Below are 21,521 nucleotides of genomic sequence, written 5' to 3'. Positions count from 1 at the left end.
CTAAGATGAACCAAGACCTCTCCAACTACACTACCACCTTTCGCGCATCGCAGCCACGCCGCATCAAGCGCAATCGGCAAACAGTTTCGTGCTGTAGCTGCCGATTACGGAAGTTAAAATGCGATAGACAGCAGCCTTGCGGAGCCTGCCGGAAACGGGGTGAGGAGAACGCGTGTCGATTTGGGCCGGCGCCGAAACGTGCCTCTTCATCTGCCGGAAAAGATGAGATTCGGAAGGAATTGAGGCATATGAGGCTTGCCCTCGAGGCCTTGGCTGAAAAGTCTGGAACCGGAAGGGATGTCTCGCACAGCCAGCTGGCCGAGAGCATCAACCGCATGCAGAGGGCCCTCGATGCGGACGAAGCCACTGTATCTGCAGAACCTGCAAGCGCACAGAGTGAAGTCGACGTGGTATTTGGATCATTGTCGCCTACAACTCTTCTCGAGATCCACAGGGCGTTGCCGAGTCGACAAGCCATGGACAGCATGATCGCTGCGTATTTCAACGCGCGATATTTGACTGCTCCGTTTATCCATGCTCACCAGTTCAAGAGGCAGTATGAGCTGTTCTGGAACTCTCCAGAGTCTGTGCATTTCCTCTGGGTCAGCATACTGTTTTCCGTCTTGGCAATTGGAGCTGTTGTGACGAATGCAAAGGGGACCAGCCCCATACCGGTTGACCCTTTGACATATCTGAGCATGTCAGCGAGGTGTCTCTTAGCAGGTCAATACCTCGAGGCTGAAGAACTTTCAATCGAGGCCCTGGCCATGTATTCCCACTCGAGATTTACTATACGAGGGAGCCAGGATGTTGCCCTTCACTCTTTATGTGGCATGACTGTTCGGCTGGCTCAGCTACGAGGTTATCATCGCGTCCCGTCTGATCCCTCGCTTGCACTCACCCCGTTTCAAGCCGAGATGAGAAGACGTGTGTGGTTTACCATTCAGCTTTACGATGTCCTCTGTGCTTTTGGTCGAGGGTTGCCGTCTCTTATACACGAGGATAACTGTCACACTGGTCATCCAACAAATGTTACTGATGATGACTTTGATGAAGATAGCACCTTTTTGTCCCCTCGGCCGTTGACGGACCCTCAGAGTATGGCCGCATGTGTTTACCAATCCATGTTGCTCCCAATCTTGCGTCGCATCATCCGTCATGCTCTTGGGCTTAAAGCTTGCACTTACCCAGATGCCATACTCCTGGGCCATGAGCTGGAAACGTGGTACCTGTCGATACCACCATACCTACGTGCACGCTCGATTCGGAGCACTTCCTTTACTGACCAGAGTCATACGGTCATGGATAGGATCATGCTGGAGCTTCTGTACTCGATGGGTAACAGCATACTCTATCGCCCGTTTCTCGATCTCACCAAACCCCGAGACCAGCTGTCTCAGGTGTCCCTGGGTATCTGCCGAAGAATGGCAATGAGGGGAGTGAGGGCATATATCGAAGTAGATCGAGAGCTGCAAAGAGGAGGACGCTTGCACGAGGATCGCTACATCGCAATCAATTTGTCCAGCAGTGACTTTATGGTCTGGAAGATTCTGGCTCCCCTTGAATTCGCCGACTGCCCAGATATGCCGTGAGTTGGACTCCCGCCCTTCAAGACAAGAGTTTTAATTGTTGGCCAGTATCCAAGAAAGCAGCAATGTCAAAGACTTGCTGGAGACAGCTTGTCAGATGTGGTCTGCTAGAGCAGCGACTTCCATGCATGCATCCGAGGCCTCGAGGGTTCTTCGAGTGATATCGGGCCAGATTCAAATCGCCCAACACTTGGTGATTGAGATTCCCTACGACACCTCGAATTTTTATCGTGCAGAGGATATGGGGAATCAGGAGGAACAAACCCAGCCGTTATCACACTATGAGCAAAATGAGGGGGAGCCATCGGAGGCCCTGGCTCTCAGCGTTCCGGAGGCTCCATCATTCGACGCGTTATTAACCGACATCGATTGGGTCTGTCACAGTCTTGCATCATTTGCGCCTATACTGACAATGAGTAGAGTTCTATCAATAATTATTTCCGCTATGGCATGCCAAATGAAACGACATCAGATCATTATTTCTCAATTGACTGATGCGTGCCACCGTACATGCGGCCGAGAGGATCCCTGACCTCCGGACATGTCGGATGTAAGCCTTGCCTTTTTAGGAAACCAGAAGCTCCGATCCTCCGACGGACGGATCACCAACTTCCGACTTTTGATCAAGCACGTATTGATGGAGAAAAATGTGCCATCACTGGATGTTTTGTAGGAAACTGGAGAGATGTTTGCAAGTATATAAAGCGCTGGGGATCCAGTGGACATATGACCTTGGCACACCAACAAGCACACCAACAAGCACACCAACAGGCACAACAACATCTACCCTGCACTTCAAAGCATCAACCCTTTCATCCTTACGAACATGGCTGCTCAGGAGGCCTTCCCGGAAATCACGAGGTCCCTCATCGTCCCTGCGTTCAACGAGCCTCTCGTCTTGGAGAAATCTTCGACCCCAACTGTGACAGCCCCAGGAACCGCCTTGGTGCGTATTCTGAGCACCTCTGTACGACCTCACAACCGCAATGGCTTTGCAGGAAAGGGATTTCTTTCCTTCACTCTCCCCTTTGCCCCCGGAGACACTGCCGTTGCCCGAGTTCTCTCTGTCGGAGATGGCGCTGTTGCTGTGAAGCCGGGTCAGCTCGTCTTCATCAATGGCTTCGTCGCCGCCAGAGATGATCCTGATGGAACTAGAGTCTTGATTGGTCTTCATGATGGCGGTGGCAAGGCGCGAGATGTCGAAATTTTTGAATTGTACAAAGGTCTCTGGAGGGATACTGCGACCATGCCGATTGAGAATTGCTTGGTCCTTAATGAGGCGATTCTGAGGGACCAGATGGGCTACTCTTACGCTGACTTGAACTACATCCAACGTCTGGCCGTTGCATATGGCGGCATCAGTGCTGCTGGTCTCCGCACTGGAGAGACCGTTATTGTTGCACCTGCGACTGGTCACTTCTCCGGTGCGGTCGCTGAGATCGCCGCACAGATTGGCTGTCGAGTGATTGCACTCTCACGCTCAGCTTCTAAGCTGGAGCCTCTTACAAGCCGCTACCCTAGAATCACCGCCCTTGAACTCACCGGCGAAACCGAAAAAGACATCGCAGCAATCCGAAAACTCTGCCCAGAAGGCGCAGACACGTTCATCGACGTCTCGCCCCCACAAGCAACCGCGTCCCCGCACCATCTCTCCGTCTCCCTTGATTCACTCCGACCCTTCGGCAGGGCTGTCTTTCTTGGTGCCATGCTGGGTGTCAGTGTCAACTACATGGGCATTATGACTCGTAACATCACTATCAAAGGCCAGTTCATGTACACGCGAAGGGAGCTAGTCTCACTCATCAAGTTGATCGAGGCTGGGGTCTTGAAACTCGGCAAGGATGCTGGGCATGAGACCGTGGGCGGCGGGTTCGCGCTTGAGGATTGGGAAGAGGCGCTGGTAGTTGCGGAGGGGGCTACGGCATGGGGTCAACAGGTCGTGTTTACGCCCTGAAGGAAGGGCAATGAATGTAGTATCGCGATTAGTGGTGAGTCTTTGGATCGGGTGACATCGATGCTGAGTCCAGACCCAAGATAGTATATCACCAAATCAACATGTTTCCCAACCTTAGCCTCAATCTGGCGGTCTCGATGCCAAGGTGGAATGCTCTGTGTAGCGGTTTTAAGGCTATGTAGTGTTAAGTGAACTCTCTCAGCCTTGCAAGCTCCCTTGTCAAGTTTCACGTTTGGCATGGCATGTCAGCCGCGGCCTATTCGGCATGTGAGATATCTTGCCTTGATGGATGTAACATGACCTTTGGCGTAATCATAAAAGGAATGAGGGACAACTACTGGTATCAAATAGGAAGTCTTCCGAGGGATTATCAATACGGACCTACCGGCCTTTACATGTGGTTGGTGAGACTAGCTAAGCCTTTTGGGTGTTTCAAGAGCTCGAATGAAGGAGGCGTCACGTTCCTTGAAGGATTCGCTCAGTTAGGGACGACATACTCCTGGCCGTTGATTGGATGCGTGCACTATTTCAAAGACACTGAAACATCACTAAGGCCGAGAAAATGTCCTGACTTAACCAGAATAACACGGACTGTTTTGAACCATCGAAAGGAACGAGTCATGTTAGCGGGAGAAGCCGAATGATTCAGTGCCTCTTTTTGGTATTTTGTTATTGAACTAGCAGGTAACGGTTCATGGCATTTGGAATGCCATTAGTCGTGGACCGTAAAGTGATGAACCGGGCCCTTGGAAACTGGGGAGCGGCGCCCTCTCCCTCGCTGGGTGAGACATTCGAGTTCCGTTCCAGACGCGCCCCCTCCACCATTCGCCAGCCAAAGATGTCATGCATGGAATGGCTGGTGACATTCAGCCCTTTTAGACGATTGGCGATAGTATCAAACTAGACGCGACGGATTTCGTTTCTATCCCTCTGGTCTGAGTAGAAAACGGTCGAGCCTCGCAGGTGATTTTCGAAAAATGAATCAAGTAGACCGGGCAACTATCCTATCCACCTTGGAACCGAATCAGCCTGAACTTTCATCATGAAGTCCATCGTTACTCTGACCCTGTGGGCAACTCTTGTCCACCGGGCCTTCGGTTTTGGCGTCACAGCGAACAATGATGCCAATGCGTTGGCCGCTGCCCTTTTCTCGGGCCCAGGCATCACCATCGTCTCGGCCTCGTTCACTGGAGCTGCAGCAAGCTCTGGAACTTTTGTTGACGGGCCTTTCGGAATCGGCAGTGGTGCGATATTGACGTCGGGAACGGCAGTGGGTGCCCTCCCGAACGGAGACCACTACGTCAATAACGGACAACCCGGTTCGAGCACATACTGCGGCCCCAGCACGTTCAACGCGGCCATCTTGTCCGTGGATGTCATTGTTGATGTTGGGTATGATGGAATCGACTTCGAATACATCATGGCCTCGGAAGAAGAGGGAGGGTACGTGAACCCAACGCAGGGTACTGGCAGTTTGCTAACTAATCATTTGATAGATCTTCTGACCCAGTCGGTATCTTTGTTGGTGGTACGCAGTACGCCAGAGATCCGGACGGCAACCCGCTCACAGCAACATCTCCATGGCTGGCTAACCCCCTCGTCATTAAGCCCCCAAACAGTGTCACCTCGTACCCTGGCTCGACGCCGCCATTCTTACGGTCGGTTCTAGTGACGGGGGCACAGACAGTCGTCGTCGCTATCTGTGACAAGGGCGATTCAGAATGGGATTCTGGCCTCTTGATTAAAGCTAGAGGCTGCACCACTGACTGCGACTCTGACGTCCGGCTCGCCTATGTCACAACCACCATCACAACCACAACGACAGGTACATCGACCCAGACGGCGTCTGGAACTGTGTCAGGAACCATCTTTGTTTCTGTCACGGCGGAAACGACAACGACTACTGCTGAAGAGACCACCACCACAGTAGCTGAGACCACTACTACTGCTGAAGAGACAACCACCACCACAGAGGCTGAGACTACTACTACGACAGCTGAGACAACAACTGAGGAAACGACAGCTACCACGGCTGAAACCACGACCGAGACCACTACTGAAGAGACAACGACTACTGCCGAAACCACGACGGAAACCACCACAGCGGAGACGACAACTGCCGAGACAACTACCACTGAAGAAACGACGACTACGGCAGAGACTACCACTGAGACCACAACGTCGGAGGAGCCAACAACCACCACGACTGAGGAAACGACTACGACTGAAGAGTCTACCACCACGACCGAAGAAGGCACAACAACCCTCGAGACGACTACCGAGACGACTACTTCAGTGGACACTACAACGGAGACCTCCATCGAGCCGACCACAACAGAGACGACTACGAGTGATGAGACTACAAGCACAGAAGAGACGACTACTGAGACTACCTCGGACCAGTCGACAGAAACCACAACAAGTTTGACTACCGAAACAACCACAACCAATGAGTCACCCACCACTACCGAATCAGTCACAAGCAGTGAAGCATCTACATCCCTTGAGTCGTCTGAAACCTTGAGTACCGAGTCATCAGATACTACCTCTCAAGTTCCCACCACATCTGTTGAATCAAGCTCCATTACCCTCGACTCGACCTCGATTTGGAGCAGCGAGTCATCCGACACAACCACTCAAGAATCAACCCTTGAGTCCATCAGCACAGAGACATCTACAACTCTTCAATTGTCGTCAGACGAGTCAGCCTCGACGGAAATCCTCTCATCCACCAACACCGAGCTCCCAACCGTCATGAGTGTAGAATCATCCACAACTGAGAGCAGGCAGCCTCCGCCGACCACGAGCACCCAGCTTCTACCTGTGATGAGTTCTGAAGCCTCATCCACCGCGGGTACTGAAGAGTCGACCAGCGAAATGATCCCGCCCGAATCTTCATCACTGGAGCCTTCGATTCCAATCTTGGAACCCACTACCTCAGACTCCATGTTCACTGTGCTACCAACCCTTGCTCCGCCGTCCGAGAGCACCACCTCGGCAGAGCCAATAGACGCATCATCCGCCGAGACCCCAAGTCCGGAGCCCTCAGTCTCGGAGACTGTCATCACAGTTATTCCTCTGCCCCCTTCAGCCTCTACAGCAGTGGAAACCTCTACAGAAGCTGCCGCAGCTTCCAACTTGCCATTGATCGAGGCTTACGAATTCGTCGGCTGTCTCGGCTCTCGACAAAGTTATCCTACCTTTTCAGAGCTGCTGACAGACCCGGAGATGACGACTGCGCGATGCATTGAGCTGGCGGCTGGCAGAAAATACGTGGGCCTCTACTTCCGGTATGTTTGAACCAGTCCACTTGAGAGATGACTCTAACAATCTGCAGGTCATGCTACGTCGCGGATGAATTGACCGACACGGGCTTTGTGCAGAATGGACAGTGCGATCTTCCTTGTCCCGGTGACCCTGGTCTCTTCTGTGGTGGAAATGTCGTCGACCGACGTCGTGCTGTCGCCGCAGACAGGCTGTTGACACTCTATGCCCTCACCCAAGCCGTGGATAGTTCGTCCATCGAAGTGATACCCTCGACTTCAGAACCACTCATTCCAAGTTCCATTGCCCCGAGTCTATCTCCCACTTCTACAGACGACGTCGCCCCTATCCTCAATCCTTCTTCTATCGACATTCCTTCCAGCATCCCTCCTTCAGATGAAACTTCAGCAAACAACTTGCCCACCCCTTTCCCCACTCAAGGCCCCTCCCCTCCCAAGGGTTACGCTTTCAACGGCACTCAGACGGTCGATGCCATTTACGCATCCACTGTGACAACAGTTGTTTACCAAACCATCAATCCACTGGACCCCGAGTACTTGACCGTTACCGAGGTTGTCATCACTTTGGGATACTACCCATGCGGTCGCTGTGCAGTCCAACCCATCCCACCGGTGGAGATGACGACGATTGTTGAGCCGTGTAAGGCTTGTGGATGGCAGGGCGCGAACAGTGTCACCCTCACCATCCCCAAGGCTGCTTGCACTCAGGCCGCGGGTGAAGGAGACTCATCTCAACCTGGTGCATGGCGCCGTCCGGTACCTCACAATGCTGCGAATGGCGTGCATTGGGGTGCCGAAGCCAAGGCCACAGAACCAGCAAGTCCGGACCATAGAAACCAGTACTCCCCGCCTGCAGGAAACGATGGTGAGCATGTCCAGCAACAGCCTGCCGCGACACACCAAGCTCAGCCCGCCATGCCAAAGGAGCCAGCTCCAGATGCCTCCTTGCTACCTCCGACACCAGCCGAAACAGAGCCGACTCAGCCAGAGAACTACCAGTGGGACGACCAGGACGAATTTGCCTCCCGACAACCCTCTGCAATCAGCACTCAAGCAGCTCCAAAGTCTGTTGGTGGATCGGAGGATTCTAATCTTCCTACCGGAAACAGCCCTTGGGGACCGACTGAGTCCATTGTTGTGGTTGCGAAGGGTGTGGTGAATGGAGTCAACGGGTTCATGATGGCTCTGTTGGTGTTGCTCGTTACCTTCTATTAGTACATGTTTCATAGTTCTTTTTATGAGTGAATCGGATAATGGCAGCGTGTTATAACTAGTCAGTTAGGACTATTCCATCAACCTTCCTCGGCAATCCCTTTTCTGTCCTGTTTTTGACCACCTTGTTCCTGGAACAACACTCGGAGCCATGTTGTGAAGAGTTCGCCAGTCTAAATAGAGTACACTATGAGGACACTGATAAGCATTGCGTTCAGATTCATGACGGGTGATAGTGCTATTATCGGTACTTTTCACGGAGTTTGGGGCAAAGGAGGAGCCGTTCATGCATTCTATGAGCCCAGAGCCTAAGTTCTAAACAATGTGACCCTGTGAAACCCGTGTTACTTCTCCCCTTTTGTCTATCGCATTGTACTTCCTGAATCATTTTACCGTCTCCTCCATGTCTACAATGCCAGTAGAAATCATCGATCATGCTTGTCCACCTGTGCCATAACCGCCATTCGCATCAGATAGAAGTCGTTCTCTTTCGTGATCTGCCTCCATCTCTGCCTTTTGATCAACAAACACTCTCCCCTTAACAGCAACAAAGATGGTCAGAGCCAGGCCAATAACCGCTCCAAGACCTCCAAGCGTAGCGTTGATAGGGACAGGGTTCCCATCTAGGGGCCCATGTGTGAGGGCATCAAGCCCAGACTGGGCGAAGTTGACGAGTCCAGAAAGACAGGTTATGGTTCCGTAGATGCGCCCAAACGTGGCGAACCCGAAAACTTTTGTAGCGTAGTCCCTAGATAGTAGGTTAGCAAGTGTAGGTGGGTTTATAATGGAGGATTTACTTACGAGATTGCAGAGTAATAAAGAGGCCGGAAAATGACGAATGCAACGACCGTAACATACCCAGCCCAAAGGAACGACAAACAGTTGAGTACACCAATAACAATGATAAAGACGGTCAACACCCCGAAGGTGGAGGGCACGCTCAGATTGTTGAGCAGCAAACCAATGAATGGGGTGGAGGCAACACCTCCCAAAGGCAAAGCCACGTCAAAGAAGTCGTTGATCCGCTCTGCTTTGATGTCTGATCCCAACATGTACCTGTATTGGGCCCTGATGCTGGCAATGAAGTAGTTCATTCTGAGCATCTGGAGTACAGTCAGCAACAGGATGAGAATGAACCAAGGCGATAGCATCTGGCGATGAGCTGGGACACCGTGAAGGACTCCCCAAACACCACTTGTTTCGTTCCTCCCTTCTTCAATCTTGATGCGCTCCTCCCGTTCTTCGCTATCTCCCGCAAGCTCCTCAATCTTTTCAAGCTTGGCCACCCGTCTGTCGGCACGGGCACTTCGCACCCGAGTCAGTTCGGCAGTGTCGGAAATTTCTTCATCCGAAGCATGAACATCGCGAGTACGGTCTTGCACTTGCTCAAGCTTCTTCTCCAGCTCTGGTAATGTGTGGTATGCATGGGAGGGCATCCAAAGCAGCTCGGCCACCAAGATTAATACGGGAATGGCAATGTATCCAAAGAAGAACTTTTCAAGCGAGAAACTTCCACCGGAGGCCTCATAAGCCATGCGGTAGAAGAGAAAGACAGCTGCTGAAGCATCAAAGGCTCCAGTGACGAGGGCAACAATCAGGCCCGAGTTCTTAGGGAAAGCATTGGCGAGTTGGAAGCTGGAAACGAAGAGAAATGTTCCCCCGACTGCAAGAAAAACGTTTCCAAGAAGGTAACCGTCGAACTTTGGGATGGCAAAAGAGGACCCCATCAATAGGGCGCCCGCGATCAGGAAGAGACTGGAGGCTATCCAGCATGTACGACGCCCATAACGGTCAAGGACAGAGCCGGCAAAGAGGGACGAGACATTTGCAGAGATGGATGCAGATATAAAGAATAGGTTTAGGCGCATGTCCTGCTCGGCGCAGGGAACATCTAGGCCTGGCTTTTTGTCTGAGCTTGATGTGTTGACCTGGCAGAGCTCTTGGTAGACGCCTTCAGCGATCAAGATCGGCTTGAGAGCGGCAAAGCCAAATACGATACCGGAGGCTAGCCAGCATGCTATCACAGCGGTTGAAACTTGGACTAGAGAATTATTAGCAATATTTCAGCCAGATCTTGTGCTTGTGTGTACTCACCGAATCGCTTAAAATCCGACACCTTGTAGGCCGCGATGTGAGGTTCATCTTGGGTGATGTCGACCGGAGCAAAGCTCAGGCGTCGCCATTCAGATCTGTTTGTATCGTCTCCGAGCCCGGGACTCAGAATATCGGGTGCGCCAAAAGGACCTTGGAAACTTGGCGGTGCGGGACACTCATAATTGGGATTGGCAGGGCCTTCGTAGTCGAACCCTTCAACTTGAGTGACGTGCTGGGCAAGAGACATTGGCTGCGGACAAGGAAAAGGACGATACGAGACAGTACGACAACGAGCTGCAACGATATCAAGGCAGGAAAGAAAGATGGAGGGCAGTTTTTCTTGATCTAATATGTTATCACGCGGGCTTTCGTTCCCTGACTCGCAACAAAGGTGACGTCAACGAAGCTTCATCGTCACACGGTCAAACAGGCCATAAATACCCTAGGGTTGAAGATCGCACGCCGTCAGATGATTTCGTGAATCCGGTCACAGCCGAGGGTATTCGCTACCGTTAAAATGGGGCCTCAGGCATTTCTCCAGCGATCGAATGCATGTTGGGTGAGATGGAAAGTTCCTGAAACTTCGCCACTTGGCCAAGCGAGCGGGGGATGCTACCCTTGACTCGAAAAGACAACAACAAGAAACGCAACGAATTCATATCATGAAATATGATAGAGTTGGAAGATTCTAGTCATTGTATACAGAGTTCCTCATTTTCGGAGTTTAGGGCCCGGAGGAAACTCCGGAACAAGTTCCGGTCGCATTGTTATGATACCCATGTTCACCGCCAAGAGCCGTTTCGAGGTGCAATCTGGCGGTGTATCACTAATTCAACGTGTTTCGCTCATTTTTAGGTCACAGAATAGTCGCACTCAGGCACGTTGGTTCGACTCTAGGGTACACAAGGACCTGGATCGTGAGTTGGCAAGGTGTTTGAGTGCACATGGGGAATGAATGTGGTCATTGAACACGGATGAGCCAAACAAATCTTAATTTAAGAGTACAACTATCACACAGCAGTTGCAAGCGCTCTGCATACTCAAATCTGTCGAGAAAGCTGGTTTGTTTTTGTCGTCATTTGCAAGTACCATCAATAATGACAGTAACACAGAATGGAGAGCATGTACTGCTAAAAAGAAGACTGCACTGCACCGCACCGCACCATAAGCGTGAGCACATGATCCTTTACTAAGATCCATATATTCGTCTTTAAATAGAATGGAAAAAGTCAACGAGTTATTCATTAGATACCCAGAAGCCGAATGAAGCAGCTCACTCATCTGCTCACAAACCTCTTATCGCAACCTCATAATCGGGAAGCACTGATTGGCTCGGAAATGGCTTCCAATGTGAGGCGAACGAGATGATAACACGTGGGGTCAAGGGTTTTTTGACTGGACGGTTCATCTCATCTTGCATCTTGATCTCCACTTGGCATGCAGGGAGGCAACTTTGCCGGCAATGGCTTCATGAGTTCGAAGGATGGTTGAAGTTGCGAAGAGTATGTCTGGCGGATTGTATCAAGTCTCGGGCATACATTCTGATTCTAAGATACATGGCAGTTGCAAGGCTCCCTGTCAAAGAATAAATGGCGGCTGTTTTGTGGCTTGAAGCCGCACTAACGGACATTCTAACCGCAAAGAAATCTGACGTCAAGAACCACAGTTAAGCGAAGATCTCGAGATAACAGAACAGCCACAGAAAGCCATCGTCTTTTTCTGCCCAGAAGAGAGCATCGAAATCAACATGAGCATCCTTAAAGAGAGCGAGATACTAAAATCTAAGCGTCCAAGTCCCATAAACAAACTGAAGCTCAAAACTTGATATCCTGACCAGGCATGACTTGCTTTGTTGAAGGACCTTATCACAGCAACGCCCTAAACGAGCCACAGATTCTCAGCCTCTGAATCACCGTGTCTTCTTTCTCCCGCAGTGATAGGCTTAAGCCACAATGGGTTACGGCGACACAGGTTTGCCTTCACCCAACTAACCGAATCGGACCCAGCCCCCGGCGGTCCAGACCTTCGTTTCTGAGGCTAACAAGCGTTGAGCAAGACCCTCGAATTTCTTCCCTCTTTTCCCCGTCTTTTTCATTTTCTCATTTTGTGCTCCCATATCGAAAATCCGCGCCAATGAAGGTCCAACAGATCCTAGTCCCCAAGACAGCTCCGAGGAGCAAGCTCAGGCCCTCGAATACCTTTGACTCGGCCTTTTACATCCACCCTCACCTTGCCCCGGATCAGGATCCCTGCAAGGGCCGACTGCTCCGTGCTTCAGCCGCCGTCCGGGAGGGCACGGTTCTCCTCATTGACACACCCTATGCTATCGTGCCTTCAGTGAATTCCGACAAGGAAGACCTCATTTGCAGCAATCTCTCGTGCTCGCGACGTGTGCCTAGGGACGGACATGGTGTCCAGTGTCACCGGAATTGCTTCCAGGATGTTGTGTGGTGCAATACTGCCTGTCGAGCTGCCGATCACGTTCGACATGGCTTCGAGTGCTTGTGGCTCAAGGAGAAGGGAGAGCTCATCCGTGACCGAGAGGGTCAGTACAATTTCGTCACCATCTGGCATGTTGTGCGTCTACTTGCTACGTGGAACGTGGAACTGAAGAGTGGTGCTTCAATATCTCGCCATCGATATCCCAGGGATGACGAGTTTAGTCGTGGTTGGAAAGCTGTTGAGATGTGTTGTTCATACCTCGACTCGTGGCCAGAGTCGCAAATCAACCACTGGAAGAGACTGGCCGAGGAGTATCTAAGTGATGCATCAGTGCTACCGTGTGTCCTGAGTCCCGATGAGATGCTGTCGCTCATTTGCAAGGAGGAAACCAACACCTTTGGTCTCTACCCAAAGGTGACGGGCCCTCTGTGCATGATTGATCGTCCTACTGCGAGAGGAGATTCGTATGGGTTGAGCTTGTACCCTCGGGCTGCAATGTTCAACCATTCTTGTCTGCCTAATGTGAGTCATGTTTCTTCACCTTATCTACGAACCAGAACTAACAATGTTGTAGGTCACGCACAAACCTGATGCTCAAGGACGAATGGTCTATACCGCAGCTCGCGATATTGCCCAGGGTGAGGAGTGCATGATCACCTACTTTGATCTCACCGTGCATGAGGACGTCGCAAGTCGACAGAAGCATGTGCAAGAGCAATTCCAGTTCAAATGTACTTGTGAGAGATGTTTAAGTGAAGAGGCTGAAGAAAATGTGGAAAATATGGACTGTTTACCTTTTGGGTTCTGAACTGGAGAGCAGGGGGGTGGGATATCACCATGTTGGTCATTAGAGATATGGGAAGTTAGGGAGCATAGATATTTGTCAGAATAGTCTCCTGGCGAGGTCGTCATAAAATCAAGAATTCTAGACGCTTTCTAGATACGCCTAGACCTCAAGAGGCTGGTGCAATTCCAATTATCAGAGCAATGCAAAGCTGACAGGCATTATGCTGCCATGGTTTCCGGATCGCCGGTCCGTTCTCCCCTGGACATTCACACCCTGGAAGCCAAGGTACCGCCATGACGGTATTGGTAATTAAAGTTCCCCAGACGTGGCTGATGAGCCGGGCTAATCGATGCAAGGAACTCGCTCCCCCTGACTTGACGCACCACTCGCATCACAGTCCTAGGGGCAGGGATCGGAGCTCTCGGCCAGGCAGATGACAGAGAGTTCATGTGTGCTAATGCAGGGTCTGGGACTAGTAGCCGAAAGGGGTGGGATACAGAGCCGATTTGTCAGTTGCCTAATCTGTTGTGATTGAAAGGGGCTGCTTCATGGCGAGTAACCAAACAGTGATGCAAGAGGCCTTGTTGTGTGGTGCGAGACAGGTTCCATTTCGTCAATGTAACTATATCAAGGATCGAATTTTAGCACGACAAGACGTCAATGTACAAGATGAATTGTTGCAAAATCTAATTTACATGAAAAATGTCTCTATGTGCTTGTTGTGAAACCCTCTAAGCGATCAAATATCTACTTGCGGCAAAGACGACCAGTCTGCTTGGTCACATAGGCCTCCTGCCCAGTAATGTACCAATCCTCACTACCAACAGCAGTAGGAGCATAAAACACGCCATTGGGGTCAAATTGCTGCTTCAGCTTGTAAAGGGCAGGGTAGTTGGAACCAAAGAAAGACTGTCCAAAGTCAGGGTCCATGACATCGCCCTCGTTGCCGTAGCCACCACCACCGGGAGTAATCGCCTTGAGACGCTCCATGACATCGTGGGTGAGCTTGTTGTTCACATCTGCGACCTCTTGTTCTGTCGAGTTGGCGGTCCAGCTCAGGCCGGTGATGGCAAACATGTGGGCATCGCGCCAGGCAGGGTTGGCTGAGTTGGAGGGAGTGCCCTTGGGAGCAGCGGCGTTGATGTTATAGATAATCAGGATAGCGCCCTCAGATCCAATGCCCTTGAGAGTAGAGATAGTCTTGTTCAACAGGGCGGGATCCTCCCAGTTCTTGCGGGGGATCAGACGAGAGCCCGTGCGAACGTAGGGGTTGCCAACGCTTTCAGCAGGGAAATGTGTTCGCCAAGCGGGCAAGAAACGGTCATGTTCAAAGAATGTGGGCTTGGGATCAACGCCAAGAGCCTTCCATTCTTCCAGAAGAGGTGCAACCATCTTCTTGAAGTCGGCAAGGGGCATGCCGGGGACCATCCAAGGGTTCATGGTCCAGAGATAGTTGCCGGTGCCGGCAGGGAAGAGGAAGCTATATCCGTAGCTCTTCTTATCCGAGTACTCGGGGAAGCGACGCCAGTAAACGTCAAGAGCCTTCCAAAGAGCCTCTTCAGAGATACCGGCGTCCTTGGTGGTGACGCTCCAGGTCATGCCCGAGAAGCTCATCTTGGGGTAGACCTTGACGGTCATGGAGACAACGACACCCCAGGTAGCAGGGCCACCACCTCGAACAGCCCAGAAGAGATCAGTGTTCTGTTTCTCGTCGGCGGTCACGAAGCGGCCATCAGGAGTGACAATGTCGACGCTCAGGACTTGGTCAGCGCCAAGACCGGCGATGGGACTCAAGGGGGAGTGACCACCACCAGGGGTGTAGCCACCAGTCACACCGACATCCTGGTGATCCTTGTTAGCATTTGCTTGAACCTGGTCTGCATGGAAGGTTCGTGCTTACCCGACATTCTCCACCAACGGCAGAGTATCCCTCCCGGTCAGCAGCCTCATACAGATCCTTGACCTGAATACCAGCACCAAGCTTGAACGCAGGGCCAGTGTAACTGCCTGCACCGCGATAACTCTTTGTGAACTTGATGTCCTTGAGGTTATGGGTCCAGATAGACAGGGCACCGGCACCGGTGCTCTTGCCGAGGAAATCATGACCTGTGTTGTGAATGATGAGGCGAATGTTGAGGTTCCGGGCAAAGTTCACAGCAAGCTGAATCTGAGCAACGTTGGTGGCCTTGACAGAGTACAAGGGGAAGCCACCGAGGGTGCATTGTCCGCCCCCAGCTGCGTTGGAAGGCTCACAGGTCGCACCCTCGTAAAGGGGCGACATGACCGAAGTCGGGTCACTGATGCTGTGAGGTGTTAGAGGATGTAATTAAGACATGGCACTGTGGACTTACTGAGTGGTCGAGTTGGACCAGTTATCCAAGAGAAAATTACACTTGGCCTCATCGTAATGCTCTCCCTTGTAGCAAGCAGAGCCAAGGGGAACAGTGCTAATCAATGCACCTCCAGAGAGAAGGTCAAAGACCTTCCAGATGAGCTCTCCAGGGAAGAGCTTGTCACCTGGGAAGGTCTTGCACTTGGGAGCATCAGCAGCAGACCGCTTGGACTTTGTGCTTTCAAAGTAAAAGGCGTCGATGCTGCTCAACTCCAGATCAGTGAGGTTGGCAAGCACGGCATCAGTCAGCTGAGGAGTGTCCTCGACAAACGAGTATTTCGAGGATGCAGCTGCGGGCTTGGCCCAAGCTGGGGCGACATTAGACTCGTCAGCAGCTATGACATGTTTCAGATTAGCGATGGTTCATCAAGAGGATGTGTCAGTTTGATCTGCACGTACGGACAGCCTCGCCGTCGACATTGATGGTCTGGCCGAGGGCGGCAGGAAGAACAGCCGCGGCAAGCAGCCACGAAAGTCGAGAGGCCTGCATCTTCATATTCTCTTTGCAAGGCAGAAGAGATTGGGGGTGTGTGCGGTGGAATCACGATTCGCCCGCCAAGAGAAGAGATGGATGAGGAGAAGAGGAAAGATCGTCTACAGCCACATGGCTCGCCATGCAGTCTATATATTTAGTACTCTTCTTGAAACCCCCGACGTTACCTTGCAGACGTGCAGGTTGAAATCTCGCTTGTTGGTTGTTGACTGCCTACGACGCATTAGGTAGGATTCATCTCTTTGTTGTCCGGTTCCTGCGGGATAACGACTCAGGGGCTCAGATCCATGCTGTATGCAGGATGGCAGAGCGGACGTCTGGCCAAGCTTGAAGCGGAATTAAAGGTGGGATCGGAATTACAGAATCCCGTCTGTCGACCTTTTGCAGCTGGACGCCTCGGGACGCGCATGCAGCTGTTGGGCGCGCCATTTCCTCATGCACTTTCGGGACCGCACGAAGGATCTACAGGTGGAGTGCATCGTCTTGGCTTAGATCCCCCTCCAGTTTACAAGGTTAATCCAAGTCCACTTGCCGCGGATAGCGGATGCTACGTAGCAGCTCGAACGCTGACAGGGTGGGAAGGGCATCAATTGGAGCGGGAACAGAGTCGATCGGATCAACTGCGATGCTGGGACATTTGTACCGACAAACTTTGTTACCGTCGGACGTGCTGTCAAGCGGAAAACCTAATCAGAGGCCCTCGACTGGCTCGAGCGATATTGCCAACCCAAGAGGAGCAGTGATCTACGGGGAGTTCTCTAGCTGAGACGGCACAGCCCATCGACGGGGGGGTTGCAGGTGGTCAAGGCAGAAATCGCTGGCCAGGACGGCACTCTCCCGCTTAATTGGCCCCTCACCCCGGCAGAACATGTCTTGGAATTCCGGGGTAACGAGCAAAGATCTCGTAAGCTCATTGGAATAGGTTTGGCACCGGCGTGTCAGCCCCCCCGAAGGTGCATATTTGGGCGGGACGGTTTCCCCGAGGCCAAGGGTCAAGGCGAAAAATCGCGCTGATGCAGATTTTGGCTGTTAGGGGAAAGGCCCGCAAGCCGTAGCGCAAAGTCTGTTTTGAAGACGTCAGTGTCAACCGAGGGATCCGCCAGAAAAGAGGGAGGACAGGGAACCCTTTTTCAACGACAGTTTGATGATTCTAGATGAATACGACTCGAGATCTAGAGTAGGATTTCTAATCAAGTGGCATCATTGATCATCGTCTGTTGGCTCGAGCAGCTGTCAACCATCACCAAGATACGCTCGGGTGCAGTAGTTGGCTCGCTTGGGCGTCAATGAGGCTTGCAACGTCCGGATCATCCAAATCCTTCCCCATTCGACAATCAACAATCTCGTACTGCACCTGCTAAAGCGTGGCAGACGCCATTTATGCAATGGCTGGGTTCAAAACGCTCTGTGGCGTGAAGACCCCGGCTCTTCTCTGAAGGATGCCGCCATTCTCTCACCCGTAACTGGCTGGCATCCACCGGGACTTGTGCACAATTGCCTTTATTCTAGAACCGGAAGGACTGCTGCTGAAGGTTGACTCGAGGGAGTGCCGGTGATCACTTACCGCTTCAGTGTCAAGCGTGTTACCAGGAACCAGGAACGTTGGAGGAGAGGGTTGCTCAGCTGTCGGCCGCCCATGGGTTCATTAGGCAGCATCCACGAGGGAATGCCACATGGCGATTCCCCCTTCCCACGAACTCTGTTGCTTTTTTCTTTCAATGAGTTCGACGAGAAACCTGTCAGACTGCAGGTCTCCTGCTTTGCTCGCGTGGACTCGGTAACTTCCAGCCCCTGATCATTGTTGACTTTACATAAGACTTGACTGGATCCCAAAGGATCCATCTGCCTACATTACCTGCATCTCTTTCACGCTTCCGGATCAGCGGTGTCCCCCTGCCATTGGACGACGATCGCTCGGCAAGCTGTCCCCTTGGGCCGCTCCGGTATCCGTGACTGGGAGATTCTTTTCAACGTCGCTCTTTTCTTTTTTGCATGCTTGCCAGATACTCACGATGGATTCATCTTTGCTCTGGGCTCGATCAGGGCCTCCTCCATATCCGGATGTGATGGATATCCCTACGCCGCCTCTGCAGGAGAAAGGTCTTGTGGTAATGTTTCTTTTCCCATGTCTGGCCATCATTATCGTGGGGATGCGGATGTACATCCGGATAACCATGCGGCTGGTTGGCCTTGGTAAGTTTGATCATGACCAACGGTTTCTTCGACCAACAGCTAATCCAATGGTTTCAAGATGATTACCTCGTGTTGGCTGCTCTCGTAAGTCCATGGCCTTACTCAGCCACGCCTTTGGCAAGCCTCGACGGCAGGCTAGATCGAATTGTCGCCCCGACACATTACTGACAGTTCTTGGCAGCTTTTTGCGTTGTTGATGGTTGGACCTCTTTTCATGTGTAAGTTGAAGCCCCAGGAAGCTTGATGATAGACTTGCTAACAGATCTACAGTCATGAAGCTCAACTACTGGGGATGGCACAAAAAGGACGTCCCCGACTTCGACCCAAGGGCCGGCTACTGGTGGAACTTTCTCGTCCAGATGTTCTATAACCCCGTCCTCGCTCTCGTTAAAGCCTCGATCCTCGTTTTCCTCCTTCGCCTCGGCGGCCACAAGCAGTCGGTGCGATATGCGATTCACGCCCTAAACATCTTCAACGCGCTCCATGCCGTCGCCATCTTCTTCACGGCTCTATTCCAGTGCATCCCCCTGGCGGCAAATTGGGATTTTTCTCTACGAGAGGATCCTGATACGAAGTGCATTCACAATTCGTTTCACGTCATTGCGTCTTGCATTACAATTCTTACCGACTTCTTGGTGCTTGCGCTGCCGTTTTGGATCTTCTTGGGTCTCACGATGCCCTGGGCAGCGAAATTTGCAGTTATTGGAGTGTTTGTCATGGGTTCTGTGTAAGTTGGCTTTGCTTCTTTTCAGGCTGCTTCCTTCTGCGTCTCCCCCTTATCGGAGTATCGTTATTGGGAGTATGGGCTAACCATTTCTAGTGTGGCCATCGTCGGTATCATCCGCGTTGTGGGCATCTACGACCTCCTACTTAGAACTCACGGCCCCGAAGAAGACTCAACCTACAGTATCTCACCCGTTTGGTCCATAGTCGAAACAAACCTTGCCATTATCTGTGCCTCGATACCCGCCCTCCGAGGGCTCTTCCGACGATGGTTCCCCAGGCTCTTCGGCGGAAGCTCAAGAAAGACAACTGGCACTCCGTACGGAAATGGATATGCCAGTGCCACTCGAGGAACCAATGGACTGAGGTCGGCCAACTATGATATGCCGAGTGATATTCGATTGAAGGACCTTCGGGGGTCGCGAGCTCATCATACTGAGATCCGGAGTGTATCGCCGAATGGATCTGAAGAAGAGATCATGACGTACAATGGCATCATGCGGACAACGAATGTGGATGTGGCTTATGAGAGTCCTTCCAAGCATAGTGTATCGGAACCTCGGACATCGAGCGAGCTGAAATTTGGAAGCAAGGAGCCTGAAATGAGGCTGGGAGTATAAGGGTGTTTGGAATATGAGAATAAAAATTGCGAGTAATGTCTATAATTGGAATATCGGAAGAAACCATCGTCTGTTGGGAGAATTTGCCGAATTGGCTCGTCCCAGGGTCGCCACTGTCACTCGCCATTCCATGTCTAGCTGATGATCCAACTTATCTTCACACAACAAGAGTACAATCCTGATCTCCCGTCCAGATCCTTCTCCTGTGCGGGCCACTCCGTGGTAAATTGAGTGTCCTGTATGGGTTAGTAGTGCCAAGCCATCAAACTAGCCGGTTATCTGATACAGTCCTGGCACATTGACTTTCCCTATCGGTGGTAGATTGGATGAAGTGGCCTGATTTCCCATTCGTAGGGCCCTTGCCAAGACACACTAGTTTCCTTGCTTGCTTGACAAATCAACGACGTGCTTCGAGAACCCAGAACTATCTAGGGTTGGAAGATGACCGTGAGCTTTCGCCTATTTAGAGAAGCAGAAGGGAAAGCATTTGCATCTCTTCCACCTGAAATTAAGACGTGACTGCAGGTTACGTAGAAAACAGAAGCTAAGTATTGATAGAGTTATTCAAGTCTGTTGTTCTACGTAATGATTAGGTGGGAGGATGATGGTCACAGCTCTGAAGTGTTTGCACTTGTCCAGCTCAACGAAAGTTGCGATTGAACACAATCTAGCTCAATCTTCTCCCAATTCACACAAGAGCCAACCTAATTTTAGGTTTGCGGGAGCATGTAGCTTGCTGATGGCATTTAAGCCTTGAGAAAATTTCACTCCCACTACACTCTGTTCCTTAGAGACTGGGCCGTGGACGATAGTGAACGAGGTGCAAGCTAGGTTTCCAGACCTTGCTGGGAAAAAAATACTAGAGATCGTTACATAATATAGTTTTTTTCAGGAAACTTCCGCTAAACTCTGAGAATGTCGCAGTTCTAAGGTGGGTGTGGGAGCCTGGCCCTTTCTCAGACTGTTGCTGAGGTCACTCTTTTTTTAGATGAAGAGAATCACCGAATGTGAAGAGATTCGAGAGAACACTCTGAAAACGTAAATGTGCATTGCACATGCGTCATTGAGAATAACAAAGACGTGAATGTGCTGCTGGGTTCGCTTATATATCTTTTTAGACGGTGTTTGATACTAGATGAAAGGGAGTAGCTTGCAGTCAATAGGCTGTTGTTAGGCGGATAGAAATCACCATAGACTACCAAGAACTGGTTTTAGATTATTATGATTGGGTGGAATATCTGGTTTTGAAAGAACAAGCGAATCTATAAGCACAGGTCCTTTGGGTATCGATTGTAGGCCCGATGTCAATTGACATCTTAACACCGTCTAGGACGAGAGCCAGGACTCTTGGGTGTAGTTTGTCGCATCTCTCCAGTTGAAAGACCAAGAATTGACGACTATGTGTAATAGAAACCCAAATAAGAAGTTGATAATTAACCTTGCGCATCGACAAGGACGTCTCTGCGCTGGGTGCGTGCGTTGCTGTCACGCGAGACGAAATGATCGCCGGAGCAATGGCATTGTTAGAAAAGCCGTCCAAGTCAGTCACGAGAGAAGATACTGATGAAATTGCAGAGTAGCGGGCTTCTGAAAGAGTCATTTTCTATATATAGAGGACAGAGCAAAGCACGAGGCCGATAACCATCACGTAAAGACATCTCCTGACGTCCCCAGAGATCAGTCAAATGACCCAGTTATCAGACTCATTCGCATTAGTAAATTCATTCTATGAACCCCG

At 51.3% G+C, this 21,521-nt stretch overlaps 6 protein-coding genes across 6 annotated transcripts; 4 read left to right on the top strand and 2 right to left on the bottom strand.

Annotated features, from left to right (window-relative positions):
- Positions 1 to 5: 5 nt before the first annotated feature.
- Positions 6 to 3,543, top strand: NECHADRAFT_54141 (uncharacterized protein; the record flags this gene model as incomplete). Its single annotated transcript, XM_003047316.1, has 3 exons — positions 6 to 1,588; positions 1,638 to 1,914; positions 2,428 to 3,543. The coding sequence occupies 3 exons, from the start codon at positions 6 to 8 to the stop codon at positions 3,541 to 3,543; spliced, it is 2,976 nt and encodes a 991-aa protein (XP_003047362.1).
- A 1,042-nt stretch (positions 3,544 to 4,585) lies between these two features.
- NECHADRAFT_87575 (uncharacterized protein) lies at positions 4,586 to 8,042 on the top strand (the record flags this gene model as incomplete). Its single annotated transcript, XM_003047315.1, has 3 exons — positions 4,586 to 4,986; positions 5,040 to 6,833; positions 6,881 to 8,042. 3 exons carry the CDS (start codon positions 4,586 to 4,588, stop codon positions 8,040 to 8,042), a joined length of 3,357 nt encoding a protein of 1,118 aa, XP_003047361.1.
- A 429-nt stretch (positions 8,043 to 8,471) lies between these two features.
- Positions 8,472 to 10,380, bottom strand: NECHADRAFT_54183 (uncharacterized protein; the record flags this gene model as incomplete). The annotated part of the gene is made up of 3 exons (XM_003047133.1): positions 8,472 to 8,787; positions 8,841 to 10,080; positions 10,134 to 10,380. The coding sequence occupies 3 exons, from the start codon at positions 10,378 to 10,380 to the stop codon at positions 8,472 to 8,474; spliced, it is 1,803 nt and encodes a 600-aa protein (XP_003047179.1).
- Positions 10,381 to 12,206: 1,826 nt separating this feature from the next.
- Positions 12,207 to 13,530, top strand: SDG2115 (uncharacterized protein). The gene is made up of 2 exons (XM_003047314.1): positions 12,207 to 13,097; positions 13,150 to 13,530. Exons 1-2 carry the CDS (start codon positions 12,267 to 12,269, stop codon positions 13,381 to 13,383), a joined length of 1,065 nt encoding a protein of 354 aa, XP_003047360.1. The 5' UTR covers positions 12,207 to 12,266; the 3' UTR covers positions 13,384 to 13,530.
- A 579-nt stretch (positions 13,531 to 14,109) lies between these two features.
- Positions 14,110 to 16,244, bottom strand: NECHADRAFT_97716 (uncharacterized protein; the record flags this gene model as incomplete). Its single annotated transcript, XM_003047132.1, has 4 exons — positions 14,110 to 15,204; positions 15,263 to 15,665; positions 15,714 to 16,089; positions 16,154 to 16,244. The coding sequence occupies 4 exons, from the start codon at positions 16,242 to 16,244 to the stop codon at positions 14,110 to 14,112; spliced, it is 1,965 nt and encodes a 654-aa protein (XP_003047178.1).
- A 2,015-nt stretch (positions 16,245 to 18,259) lies between these two features.
- On the top strand, positions 18,260 to 19,783 carry NECHADRAFT_87571 (uncharacterized protein; the record flags this gene model as incomplete). The annotated part of the gene is made up of 5 exons (XM_003047313.1): positions 18,260 to 18,440; positions 18,499 to 18,524; positions 18,622 to 18,658; positions 18,711 to 19,167; positions 19,261 to 19,783. 5 exons carry the CDS (start codon positions 18,260 to 18,262, stop codon positions 19,781 to 19,783), a joined length of 1,224 nt encoding a protein of 407 aa, XP_003047359.1.
- Positions 19,784 to 21,521: the final 1,738 nt, after the last annotated feature.

The sequence above is a fragment of the Fusarium vanettenii genome, assembly GCF_000151355.1.
Source record: "Fusarium vanettenii 77-13-4 chromosome 12 genomic scaffold NECHAsca_15_chr12_5_0, whole genome shotgun sequence".
Lineage (NCBI taxonomy): Eukaryota > Fungi > Ascomycota > Sordariomycetes > Hypocreales > Nectriaceae > Fusarium > Fusarium vanettenii.
Note: the sequence above shows the minus strand (reverse complement) of the source record. Positions and strands in the feature narration are given on the sequence as shown.

Excerpts from the sequence above, each read along its gene's own strand:
- SDG2115 (XM_003047314.1), top strand. The coding sequence starts at position 12,267 with ATGAAGGTCCAACAGATCCTAGTCCCCAAGACAGCTCCGAGGAGCAAG. Across the intron at positions 13,098-13,149 it reads ACCATTCTTGTCTGCCTAAT|GTCACGCACAAACCTGATGC; the intron begins GTGAGTCATGTT and ends ACAATGTTGTAG.